The sequence below is a fragment of the Nanorana parkeri genome, unplaced genomic scaffold (assembly GCF_000935625.1).
Source record: "Nanorana parkeri isolate BGI_ZX_2015 unplaced genomic scaffold, ASM93562v1 scaffold978, whole genome shotgun sequence".
Classification (NCBI taxonomy): Eukaryota; Metazoa; Chordata; class Amphibia; order Anura; family Dicroglossidae; genus Nanorana; species Nanorana parkeri.
Genome location: NW_017307246.1, coordinates 453,501 through 467,382, shown reverse-complemented (window position 1 = coordinate 467,382; position 13,882 = coordinate 453,501). Strand labels below are relative to the sequence as shown.

At 36.9% G+C, this 13,882-nt stretch overlaps 1 protein-coding gene across 1 annotated transcript in view; it reads left to right on the top strand.

The window, feature by feature from the left end:
• Nucleotides 1-13,882, top strand: part of ADGRD1 (adhesion G protein-coupled receptor D1) — a 486,234-nt gene that overhangs the window by 90,133 nt on the left and 382,219 nt on the right. Inside the window, exons 9-12 of the mRNA XM_018566815.1 lie at nucleotides 1,081-1,326; nucleotides 4,198-4,452; nucleotides 8,031-8,089; nucleotides 8,342-8,497. Of these exons, the coding sequence (XP_018422317.1) occupies nucleotides 1,081-1,326; nucleotides 4,198-4,452; nucleotides 8,031-8,089; nucleotides 8,342-8,497 (716 nt within the window). The remainder of the gene's footprint in view (nucleotides 1-1,080; nucleotides 1,327-4,197; nucleotides 4,453-8,030; nucleotides 8,090-8,341; nucleotides 8,498-13,882) is intronic.

Sequence of the window (13,882 nt, the reverse complement as noted above, 5' to 3'; positions counted from 1 at the left end):
GTGAACAAACTAAAATAGAAAACAAAGGAAAATCTTATTTTTTTGCTGTAGTGCTCTGTTATCTTATACTACTAACTTATGGACTAGCCCAATAGTTTTTATGATGTATACAGCTCCTAACAACATTTGTGTCAGCAGTAGAGATGAGTATACTGGTCCAATGGTTTCAAGCCCTACCTGAATATTCAGGTTGGTATAGTTTTGTCCATTTTTTCTTCTGTCACTTTTCTAAATTTTGAAAAAGAGTTAATTCAAGTTGCCCCCCTCCCTTGTAAGATACCAAATTTTCACAGCAGGCATATGAACTGGAATCCCCTTAGCAGGGGGAGATGCAAGTTTGTTTATACCAGTTTGCATTTTACCAAAAACATTTTTATTGTCTCCTGCTAATCAAAAGAAATGATCCCATAAGAGCATGGCAGTTGACATCTCCCAGAATCCCTTTTGTTTACTAGTTAACTGCTGAATGTGGACCCAGGGGGGTTCTGTTTCATCAAATGTATCATCCTGGGTGAGTTTTTTAATTAACTTAGAGCAAATTATGGAATGGGAAACATAGAAGGCCATTGTATATTTTTTACATTTACATTTTACAAGAGGGTTAGTTTCATATATATCATTAAAAAGGTAGGGGTTAGAAACCTATCTGGTAGCCTGCATGTTTGGTGTGATTGACTCATATTTATCAAGGTGAAGGCACAACTCTTTTGATCAAACAAATAATATAAAAAGAATAGTAACAGGCACAGGCTCACAGAAGCACATCAGGTGAACTGTAATTGAAATGGATTTTTGGTTCTTCTCTAATTCACTGTTCTGTACATTAGCTTTTTTATTCAATATTTATGTTTTTTGGTATCCATAAACAATAGATAGTTGTTACATGACAGAAGTGATGCCCCATTAAGAAATGTACATAAACTGCACTTCTAAAAGTTATTTCCATTGGATAAATATGGCTATGATGTAGCTTAACTTGCAAATAACCTACATTTTTTTGATAGCCAATTACATTTTTCAAAAACCTTTCTGGAATGTCTTCCTATTTTCTCAGGCTTGTTATTTCTCTCTGAAATTCAGGTGTCACATTCTCCTTTTTTTGGAAGATTCAGGACCTGTCACCAAAGAAACAACTGAAACCCATTAACCAAAGTAACAACCAAGATTCTTTCCAAGATGATCCCTCTAAGAGCCGACAGACACAGGCCTTTGGGAAAAAAGTTACTTCCCATGGTTTTCAAATCTACGCAGATGAGCGTGAAGGTTATGTTGAGGTCTACAGGCATGGGGACTCCAAGGTCTGGAATGCAAAAATTAAACCTCCAGGTACTGATCACTGTATCACATTTTGGTTCTTTATACAAATTGGAGGAGCAGAGTAATATTGGAATTCTGGCCAAAACTTTATATTAGTTTTGGATAGACTGAGGAAGGGTAAAACTCCTTCAGGTTTTCATTGCTGTAGGTGTTCCTGGAGTAACTTATTAGAAATAAGAATTATGGGGAAGTCTACATTTTATCGCTTAAACATGTGTAAAAATGAGCTATCCCAATGGGGACACCTGTTTTGGTGAATGTCAAAGGTGGGATTGTCTTTCACTTTGAGGACTTTTTTTTTTTTTTACTCATTGCTACTTCTGTTCTGTCTCTAGGAAATAAAGTAAGGTGTAATCGCCTCATCAAGGACACCTATAGCAATAAAAACCTGACACTTGTAACCGTTTTCCACTAAAGAGGACTGTAAACAGTTAATTTAATTAGAATGTTTATCCTTAAAAGAGCCACTACAGAGGTAAAATCATTGGGGTAAGTTTACAAATGAGTACAGACTTAACCTAGCCATACATCTTTAGATGTCTCTTGTTTAGCTCTGTGGGATGAACAAGAGAAAATAATTGATTCCCGCATCCACACTAAATAGCATTGATGAAGGAATCTCCTCTTCCGGCCATTGTATGCAACAGCCGGTGGCACCCTTGGCTGCTGAATACATGAACAGTATTCACTGTGACTGTGGCTGTAGTCACTCTTCAGACGGCCATACTCCACCCTGCTCCTTTGATAAATTGAAGAATCAGCTTTTGTCGAGCCAGGTAATTTACTAAAGTACAGTGTTGCATGACCAAGTATTTGTTAAAGTATCATAGCAACAAAAACTGAAAAATTGCCTCCCAATAAAGTGAATATAAATGCTGGTACTGAGGTGGTTAAAGTGTATGTATAGCCAAAATGTTTTTTTTTAAACGTTTAAGAGGTATGTTAAAAAACCCTGTCAGGTAATTATTTTTTTTTGGTTGTGTCCTGCTGAGGAGGAGATTTCCATTTAATTCCTGTCCACAAGAGACACAAGAGAAAATCTCCCCAAAGTAAGGAGGATTCCCACCGGTCTTGCATCACCAGAAGATTTCCTCTTACCTCTTGTTCTTATGAGAACTACAACTTTTTGGATTTTCCCTTTCCTCAGTGACAATTATCACCAGGACATATAGAGGGGCGAATTGCCTCAGCAGGGGTACAGAAAGCAATAATAACTTGACAGAGGATCTCACCATTCCCTACTCTATCCAATATTAAGAAAAATAAATAGACTTTAACATATACTAGAAATTTGGAATAACTGCTAAACACAAGTTATTTTGAAAGAGTATATACTTAAGCAGGAAACTGAAATCTAATTTCCTAATGTAGTTAGTCTTTATTGAATCTTTCCTAATAGCTGATACTGCTTATAAGACAGAACAAGTTCCAAGACTGGAGTGATACTTTATTCTCTGAAATGTCCACTTTCTAAACTAAAAATGATTATGACATAATACCTCCAGTGAAAATCAAAGGACATTAAAGAACATTGAAGTAGAAGCTTAAAAAATACTCTTGGTATCCTTAAAATGTATAATAATAGCAAATAAGAGGAAAGGATCTTTAGTATTGAACCAGAACAAGATGTTCTAACCTTTCTAAATGAGTCTCATCTGTTTGCATTACAGCTGTAATGTTAATGAAAGGCGTCACAGCACGTGGGTTTCCTAATGGCTGTTCTGTTCTAGTTACAGGTCATGTCCCAGATGTTCATAATTCTGCATGTTAAAAGTCAGGATATTCCTCTAAATATTAATACAGTAACAGGTGAAATGACATAGAGTTATATGACCAGCTAACCTTGTACTGTAGTCAGTAAAATGACATAGTGGCTATAATAATGCAAATAAACGTATGGTGAGAAATGCTTGTTTGGCTAATATAGGTAACTTACAAATGGCTAAAAGATGTCAGATAAATTAAATTAATTTGTGTTCTTGTCTTGCCGCTGCCTTTAGGGGCAGTAATTCCTTTAGACCCAGATACTCATGAACTTGTTAAATCCAGCTTTCATTTTCTTGGGTCTTCTGTGTAAATTTTTTTTTACTATACTTACTGTATAGGGTATTGATGTCCTTTTTGAGAAAATGCATCTAAGGTCTTGAAAATAGTGACAATATCACTATAAATGTTTAAAAAAAAATCTCCTCCTGAATTATAGTGTATTCTAAAAAAAAAAAAATTGTCTTACCTCCCAATTTACAAACCTCTTGAGTAGATTGACGGTCCAGGCTCACCATTAACAATCACTTATATATTTGTAATCATTATTGAAACAACTTTTACTTGCTCCAACTGTTAGATGATCAATTTGTCAGCTTTTAATAAAGGTTAACTGGAAGCTGGGGCATATTCTCTTACAATCAACATTGCTTCTTCCACATATAAAGGTTTGTGTTTCATAAGGAAAATATTATGCAGCCATCTGATTTCATACTACAGTAGGTGGCATTTTATTGAAACTTGTCTATCTGCAATAAGCTTCAGTTCGGACAATTTCAAAGGCACCTTAGATTGGAGGATTTTAAATACTTGCTGTATTTGAGACAATTGCAATACATGCTGCAAGGTATTACCATGATTACTTTTCCTGTTGTGCAACATTAAACGTAGTGGGAATTCAGTGAAAGGACTGCTGATATTCCAATAAAAAGAGGATAATTTGCCATAAAATATTTTCCAATGTGGGGTTGATTGGTCATTCAGCGCTTACAAAATGGCCCACTTCTCACAACTGATGTCTAAATTAGAGTCCTGGAGAAAGTTGTGCTATGAATAGTTCACCTTTATGTTACTTCTAAACTATAAATGAAATATTTTTATGTCTTCATCATCTAGGTCCCTATTGGACTCACGTTCTGTTCACTTGGACATCAAGTGAAGGCCTGAAGGTTTATGTCAATGGCACCTATAATGCCAGTGATTCCCAAGGTCATCTCTCCTACAGTTATGCAACTGGTGTTGATGGCTTGGTTGTGGGCACAAACAGTGATCAATCCAAACACTATGTCAATGGAGTTTTCGATGAGTTCATCATATGGGAAAGAGCCCTAAGCCTTCCTGAGATCCAGCACTACTTTACAGATGCCACTGGTATGTTATTTTGGTAAGCAACATTATGAATGTCGCTCCTTGATTACATGCACATTCATACCTACAGTTAACTAACATTAACACCTTGTTTTAGGAACATATTAAGGGAAAATATCTAGTCGCACAGCCATTTACAGATGAAGGTTGATTATCTATTACTGTAATGTAACTAAGGGAGCCTCAGTTTTCAAATTTGCATAAACACATGGAAATAAAGCATTACAGAGATTATGACTTCTCACAGGAGTTACAAAAAGCACAAAATTGTTAAGCAATCAACACAGTATCTATCTTTGAGAGGCATATGTTCACATATCTGCCAAAAGTCAGACTGAAACATAACGTGAGCAGCCTATCTGTAAATACATTTCTAAATTATGCTTGGCTTATATTATATGCACTATTCTTCCAAACTTTTTGGGATAAGAAAGAGGGACATGTTTTAGTGCAGAGTATATAGGCAAAGAACACATCCCCGACATCCCCCCATACTTATCCTTTGAAGAATGAATGCGCAAAAAATGATTGGTTAAACCAGAGGTTTTTATGTTTAATACTTTTCCTTCATAGTGGCTTTTTACAATAACAAATGCAATCATTTAGAGGTTGAATGAAAATGTTTGGTGCTGTATAACACTTTTGGTTTCTAGTTGAAAAGTGAATTTTTTGTACAGGTCTAAACTTCAGACCAAAAAGAGGGGCAACTGAGGAAGAAAGTGGGACCAAGAGATTTTGTTCCAAAAGAAGGACAGCCCCTCCAAATGAGGGACAGTTAGATGCTATGTATACACTAATAGTTATATTTTATAAGGCAATATTAAGAGCAGCTATGGCATTCCTCTTGCAGCAACCTACAGCAGATAGATCAGATATAAGTATACTTAAGTTAAATAAATAAACGTTTTTTTCTCAATTGATCAGTAGGCACCTAGAAAAAACATACATATGCATGCTGGATAATAAGGCAATGCATTAAAGTGCACTTTGATGTGTAATAGCAAATATCAAGCAATCAGATTATCTTTCATTAGGCAAGATAGATATTCGGTTGCTATTAATTGGGGCATTTTTCGCCTTGATATATTGAAATAAATGTCATAGTGCCTGCTTCATTGCCCCGTCCCCACACATCCAGTTTTTGTTTTACAGGAAGAGAGAAATGCTTATCACACATAATCTGATGCTACCTCTGTCTCTAAACAGCCTGGCTACAAATTTTAGTAATCACATATAGTGAAGTGAATACAAGATGCAAGCAACCATATCTTATTGTGCAAAGTTGTGGCAGGCCCTTACACTCTCACCAGGTTCCAGATGCTTGCCAATGTTGTTTTGTGGGTGATCCATGTCCATAGCCAATTCATTGTTCCTGTAAGAACTAATGACACCCATATATAGTAAAATTATGATTCACATATCTAGAATTTGATCTATATCTATGTTACAGCAATTTTGAGAGAACCTTAAAAATACACTCAAGGTGCCCATACACTGCACGATTCTCGTACGAGAATTGCGGGAAATCCCGCGATCGTACGAGAATTGTGCAGTGTGAATGAAGATTTTTTAAATTACTTTACAACCATCGCAAGACTAAGGTCTTGCGATGGTTGTAAAGTGTATGGACACCTTCACAGTTTTAAGTGGAGGCATATTTTGTTTGATTTGTGATATGACCAATCCAATCACAGACTATGATACATCTTTTAAAAAAAAACTGTTATATTAATTGAACAATATGTATTGCTGAACTGTGCTTGTCATATTTCAGCTGCATTTGGTTTAACTTTCATAAGTTTTCTAAAAATGTACTGCTAGACCTTTGGACTACATACATAGCCATATAGATGTATGTAAAAGAAGAGCAGATCCTAGTTGTAAATATATTTTCCCCTTTAATGGAAGTTGTATCTGCACTGTTGTACTTATGCAGATGTGTCTTTGCAGCTGGATAATTGTTCAGCCAGCGCAGGATTCAGGAATTTCCGCACTGCTCTCCTGCTGGCACTTATTAAACATGGACAGGAATGATTGCTTTCTGTACTAATATTAACCCCTTCAGCCACAAAGAATTATGAGGCAGCACAGAATAGATTGCTTTAAACATGAAATTAAATGACATCATGATTTTTTTGCCAATCACTTTTCGTATCAACCAACATTAACCTGAGTGTAAACCTGACTTTACTTTGTAGATGGTATTCCAATGAGAACTAACCAATTAGTTAGCAGTCACAGGTTAGTGAGTAGCTATAATTAGGTTTTTGGGAGTGCAGTAAGGGCAAAGGACACTTGTTGCAGCAAAATGATGAATTTTACTAGTGGTAACTTGGACAAGATACTATTCTGGTGCAAAGCTTGTGGTTACACTTTAGTATTTGCTTAACAGTTGGAGCAGTGAAAGAGAATTTTCTAGCATGAAGGATAGCACAATTCAACTGCATATGACACAGATCTAAGTCACAATAATTTCCTATCATGCTGGTACCAGCATCTCACTTTTGTTTGGCACACAAAATTGTGGAGTTCCTGGTCTCTGGCAATAACCACCATCTTAGGTGCTTCAGTGTCCAATTGGTGTTTGTGTGTTTGGGGTGCTGTGCATTGAGAGCTGCCCCTTTTAAATATTTGACTGCAATGTTCCTTCTCGCACTGCCATGTGCTGCTGCATTAGCCAGCATTCTATGTGTAGACATACATCATTGTATTCTACAAGCAAGCATGCATATTCACTCTGCTCCATTGACCGCTCTAAGTACGAGCCTCTTGAGGGATCGAGTGAGTATATCTTTGTTATTTTCCTACCTAGACCAAAACGAGCATGTATCCCTTGCAGTGCAGGGGTAGCCTTACTGTAAGGGTTAATAATAATTTCCCCCAGAGTTCTTCTTGAAATGGAATGCTAGCAACAGGTTTCTTTGTCTTAGGTGGAATTGGGCATGGCTTAGTCTCGACAGTTTGATTTTCACTGCTGTCAAGAAATTTTAGATGGGGTTACCACTGTTCTTTGCCCTGAAGTTGAGTCTTCATAAAAAGATATATAATATAGATCTTAGAAGAGTGACAGCAGAAGCTCAGCTGAAAAACTATGTTACAGCAGACAACACTCTTGTGCTGTGGTGGACCAAAACCCTGTTATGTTTCACCTAAACTGAAAAACAGGTTTTGAGAAAAGTTTCTTTTTATAGACTTTAGATGACTGTTTGCCCATTTTCATGTTGGAAAACTTTGTCCAATCTCTATTAATTTTTCTATGAAAAGTCGGCACGGGGGATTGTGTGTTCATAAGCTTCTCTTTTGCTGTCTCCTCCAATTTATCAGAAATTCTCATGCAACCAGAATGTAACAGTATGGAGCAGAAGTTGGAAGAAGACATGTTGTGATACAGCCAGACCAAGCATGCACATCCAACTGCTCACTAATGTCTAGGGACAGCTACATAATAAAAGTTATTTTTTTCAGCCATTGTATTGTATTGTAGTGTTTGTGTTTATTGTTTAAACAAAATAATAGATTTCATGCGTTGAATTTATTGTCATGCATCAGGCATCAATATTAAGGTGTGATTCCTTTTGCAGGGGATGAAACCTTTGTTACTTCAACAATGTCTAGTACTCCCAGTACTGCTCATCCTCCGGTAAGATGTGACTAATGGCATGACAATTTGTATCAGATTTTCAGTGCATGATTTTGGGTGTTTTGCAGAATTAATTTTATTTTTTTAGGTATAATAAAACACATTTTGTAAAAATCATCTTGTATTCTTCTGACAATCAGAAAGAAAATTAATTTTCTGAGCTGTAAAGGCTTGGATGTGGAGACAGTCTAGAAAGTTTAGATTCTCATTTACAGCTATTAACAAATCTTTTGTAACCTATTGTTTCTGTAGGTCTCCACCGATGCTTACTATCCCATTATAATTAACTTGACCCAAGATGGTTTCAGGATATCCCATGCACAGCCTGTCCTGGGTTATTTGGATGTTGTCTCACAGACTCTGCCCAACAAATCCTTGACACAAGACACAGCAGGCAACCTAACTCAGGTAATATAACAATACTTAGAAAACCATAAATTCTATCTATCTATCTATCTATCTATCTATCTATCTATCTATCTATCTATCTATCTATCTATCTTATGTTTAGTTTATGTAGAAATGTATTTTTACAGATTTCCTCTGCTGCATTTGGTTTAACTTTCATAAGTTTTCTAAAAATGTACTGCTAGACCTTTGGACTACATACATAGCCATATAGATGTATGTAAAAGAAGAGCAGATCCTAGTTGTAAATATATTTTCCCCTTTAATGGAAGTTGTATCTGCACTGTTGTACTTATGCAGATGTGTCTTTGCAGCTGGATAATTGTTCAGCCAGCGCAGGATTCAGGAATTTCCGCACTGCTCTCCTGCTGGCACTTATTAAACATGGACAGGAATGATTGCTTTCTGTACTAATATTAACCCCTTCAGCCACAAAGAATTATGAGGCAGCACAGAATAGATTGCTTTAAACATGAAATTAAATGACATCATGATTTTTTTGCCAATCACTTTTCGTATCAACCAACATTAACCTGAGTGTAAACCTGACTTTACTTTGTAGATGGTATTCCAATGAGAACTAACCAATTAGTTAGCAGTCACAGGTTAGTGAGTAGCTATAATTAGGTTTTTGGGAGTGCAGTAAGGGCAAAGGACACTTGTTGCAGCAAAATGATGAATTTTACTAGTGGTAACTTGGACAAGATACTATTCTGGTGCAAAGCTTGTGGTTACACTTTAGTATTTGCTTAACAGTTGGAGCAGTGAAAGAGAATTTTCTAGCATGAAGGATAGCACAATTCAACTGCATATGACACAGATCTAAGTCACAATAATTTCCTATCATGCTGGTACCAGCATCTCACTTTTGTTTGGCACACAAAATTGTGGAGTTCCTGGTCTCTGGCAATAACCACCATCTTAGGTGCTTCAGTGTCCAATTGGTGTTTGTGTGTTTGGGGTGCTGTGCATTGAGAGCTGCCCCTTTTAAATATTTGACTGCAATGTTCCTTCTCGCACTGCCATGTGCTGCTGCATTAGCCAGCATTCTATGTGTAGACATACATCATTGTATTCTACAAGCAAGCATGCATATTCACTCTGCTCCATTGACCGCTCTAAGTACGAGCCTCTTGAGGGATCGAGTGAGTATATCTTTGTTATTTTCCTACCTAGACCAAAACGAGCATGTATCCCTTGCAGTGCAGGGGTAGCCTTACTGTAAGGGTTAATAATAATTTCCCCCAGAGTTCTTCTTGAAATGGAATGCTAGCAACAGGTTTCTTTGTCTTAGGTGGAATTGGGCATGGCTTAGTCTCGACAGTTTGATTTTCACTGCTGTCAAGAAATTTTAGATGGGGTTACCACTGTTCTTTGCCCTGAAGTTGAGTCTTCATAAAAAGATATATAATATAGATCTTAGAAGAGTGACAGCAGAAGCTCAGCTGAAAAACTATGTTACAGCAGACAACACTCTTGTGCTGTGGTGGACCAAAACCCTGTTATGTTTCACCTAAACTGAAAAACAGGTTTTGAGAAAAGTTTCTTTTTATAGACTTTAGATGACTGTTTGCCCATTTTCATGTTGGAAAACTTTGTCCAATCTCTATTAATTTTTCTATGAAAAGTCGGCACGGGGGATTGTGTGTTCATAAGCTTCTCTTTTGCTGTCTCCTCCAATTTATCAGAAATTCTCATGCAACCAGAATGTAACAGTATGGAGCAGAAGTTGGAAGAAGACATGTTGTGATACAGCCAGACCAAGCATGCACATCCAACTGCTCACTAATGTCTAGGGACAGCTACATAATAAAAGTTATTTTTTTCAGCCATTGTATTGTATTGTAGTGTTTGTGTTTATTGTTTAAACAAAATAATAGATTTCATGCGTTGAATTTATTGTCATGCATCAGGCATCAATATTAAGGTGTGATTCCTTTTGCAGGGGATGAAACCTTTGTTACTTCAACAATGTCTAGTACTCCCAGTACTGCTCATCCTCCGGTAAGATGTGACTAATGGCATGACAATTTGTATCAGATTTTCAGTGCATGATTTTGGGTGTTTTGCAGAATTAATTTTATTTTTTTAGGTATAATAAAACACATTTTGTAAAAATCATCTTGTATTCTTCTGACAATCAGAAAGAAAATTAATTTTCTGAGCTGTAAAGGCTTGGATGTGGAGACAGTCTAGAAAGTTTAGATTCTCATTTACAGCTATTAACAAATCTTTTGTAACCTATTGTTTCTGTAGGTCTCCACCGATGCTTACTATCCCATTATAATTAACTTGACCCAAGATGGTTTCAGGATATCCCATGCACAGCCTGTCCTGGGTTATTTGGATGTTGTCTCACAGACTCTGCCCAACAAATCCTTGACACAAGACACAGCAGGCAACCTAACTCAGGTAATATAACAATACTTAGAAAACCATAAATTCTATCTATCTATCTATCTATCTATCTATCTATCTATCTATCTATCTATCTATCTATCTATCTTATGTTTAGTTTATGTAGAAATGTATTTTTACAGATTTCCTCAATCCATGCTGAAGTTAACAGAATTTGCTGCTATAGGCCACCAACCCTTCCTACCAGTCACACTGAAATCGCCTGATTCTTTAAATTATTTATATGGGAATTGGCTTCCGCAGTATAAGTTTCATTTAATCACTCTTTCCTCCTTGATTCACTCTGAAAATGTCAGAGCACTATTGTTAATCTACATGAATTATGATGTTTACCTGTTTGATAGTACAAGTTATTGATTAGTTAGGAACTAATACATTTACTCCGACATGAGACACTGATTTTTTCTACCAATTTGATTATGGTACTAAATATAATACTGATAAGACTATTGTGCCATAGACCAGATAAGATGAAAGTGAATTTCACTGTTAAAGTGCTCCTAAGAAAGGGAGGGCGATAATTCCCCGTCTGGCTTTTGATTGACAGCTGTAGCGGCCAGCCAGAAGCCAGAGGGATGATTACATGCTTTATAGTTAGGAGGAGCTGTTGGTGTATGGTGCAGGATGGAAGAGGTTCAGGCTTCCCCATGACAGCAGTCCTGACTGCAGAGTCTGAAGAGCATAGGAACTTATAGCCCTTGTCAAGTGGGATGTCAGCCAGGGAATGACCCCCTTGGATACCTGTCAAACCTAGGAAGAGAAGAGGGTTGGTAAGTCTATCTTTTTACTTTTTTTTGTTCCTGTGCTTTGCCCATTCGCAGAAAAGTAACAGGGTTAACATATTTTTTGCCCATCCCCACAGCCTATAATTGGCTTTTTTACCCCCTTTTTTCCACCCCACCCCCGGTTTCTGCATTTACACAGGGCAAAAGCCCAGTATAATTGGCTTCTCAGGCACCCAGTACTGCATAGCAGCAAGAACAGGAGAAAGTCACATTATACATCATACTAGGAAGTACTAGTACATTCATAACAGCAGAGGAGTAAAGGAAAGTGAGTATAAGCAGCAGTGGACAGGCACTTAAAGAGATCCTGTCACGTTAGCTAATAGTGGAATTTTAAAAGTTAATGTAATAGCTGTATTATTACCCACTCTGTGCAATGATTGAATTTAGTGTGACCTTGGCACCATAGGATCACTTGAAAAAAAAATGCCAGCCTGTAAATGAAAAGTATGAATACTTACCTTTCTGGTGGCCCATATCTTCAAATGCTTCTGCTTTGCTGCTCCCAGTGCCGCATAATGTGGTTCCTCCTGCCATCTCATACATCCTGTAGTGACATGAGTCAGAGAGAGGGAATATAGCATGCAGCAGGTGAAGCAGGTATTCATACACCAGAAAGTGTGAAATATGTGCTGTGGCTGGGTAGCAACAAAGTGGTAGTGTTTGAATGTTTTAATGGTAAGCATAGATGCTCTTCTTTTTCTAGTCCGAGGTTAGTTAAAAAGTGATCCAGTAATGAGAGAGTCCCTTTAACAACACTGGACACTGTAAAAATTAAAAGAACCCAACACATTCAACAAGCGACCTCTTTTGAGCGTTCCGCAGAGCATTTGTGCTAAGGCAGAATTGTTGCTGTTTGCATGACAATAGTTATAGGCTAATATGTTTTTAATTTGGCGGTTTTACTGACTCGCCATTACCTTTACCTCTTGGAGTATCTGTACAGCATGGGATTGTATTTGCATTGTGGTTTCTGCAATGTGCGGTCAATTTATTCAGAACTAAATATGGGAGCAGCAATTTTGGAATATGAAGCCGACTGGGTCTAGTTGAATATTGTGGACATAAGTTGCCCCTTTTTTGCAGGGCTATTTGCCATACAGATGGTGACATCTCCCCTGTCTGTCAGCTATATTAGGAGACTTGGAACTCACTTACAAGTATAGTGCCCCACGACCCCCAAAGGCATAAGGTGAACCCCAGAGGCATGGACAGCAGATATTTCATCTCAGGAATGGATCCTTAGCTGGAATGTGAAATAAGGGACCTATTAACTTTTAGCATTTTTAAAATGCTTTACTAGAACCAGTAGCAAAACAGGGAGAGAGGGCATAGGCCTGCAGACATCCATTATTATTATGTTTATGTTGGGGTTCTATTGAGGACTCTTTATTGCATATTACTTCAACAGAGAGTGTGGCTGTGTCCTACAGGCTATTTCTGAATGACATGATTGTATTGTCTATAGTATACTATGACAAACGTCTTATACATCCCATATGGCATTCAATGCCAAAAGAAGTAGAAAAACATTTTGATAAATTGTGATTACAGATTTTTAAAAAATATCTGTTATTGTGTTCCTATATCTCACATATACATAACACCTGATAAATACTCTCTCTCTCTCTCTCTTTCTCTACACAAAAAGATTTGGATATATGGTACTAGAAGAGACTGTTTTAATAATAACACAATAAAGTTCAGAATTTGATTTGCTTAGCAGAGGAAACTTATTGTAGGGGATAAATGAATACTGTGAGCACATTGCCAGCTGTGTAATATAATTAAGTTATTTACTATAAATAAAGGCACATGCTGAATGGTATTGATAACTGAAAATACACACGTGCAGAAAAATGATAAATTCCTGGGATTTGGAATATAGCTTCTATGTTTATACCACTACACGTGTAGTAAGTGGTATGTGTACAGTATAAAAATGACTATATCGGTTTGACTTACAATGAGTGTATCAAACTACTTTTTAATTTGCAATGCAATGCCCTGCTTCAGAATGCTTTGAGGAAAAAAACTAGATAATACACAGAATGCAGTATGTACCAGCAGCAGCCTATAACCATTCCACACAAGATGCATGCAACTTTAATGGAAACTAATATATTTACAATAGCTCAGTCTCAGCTGTTACAATTAAATGAGAACTCCATCTTTAAATATA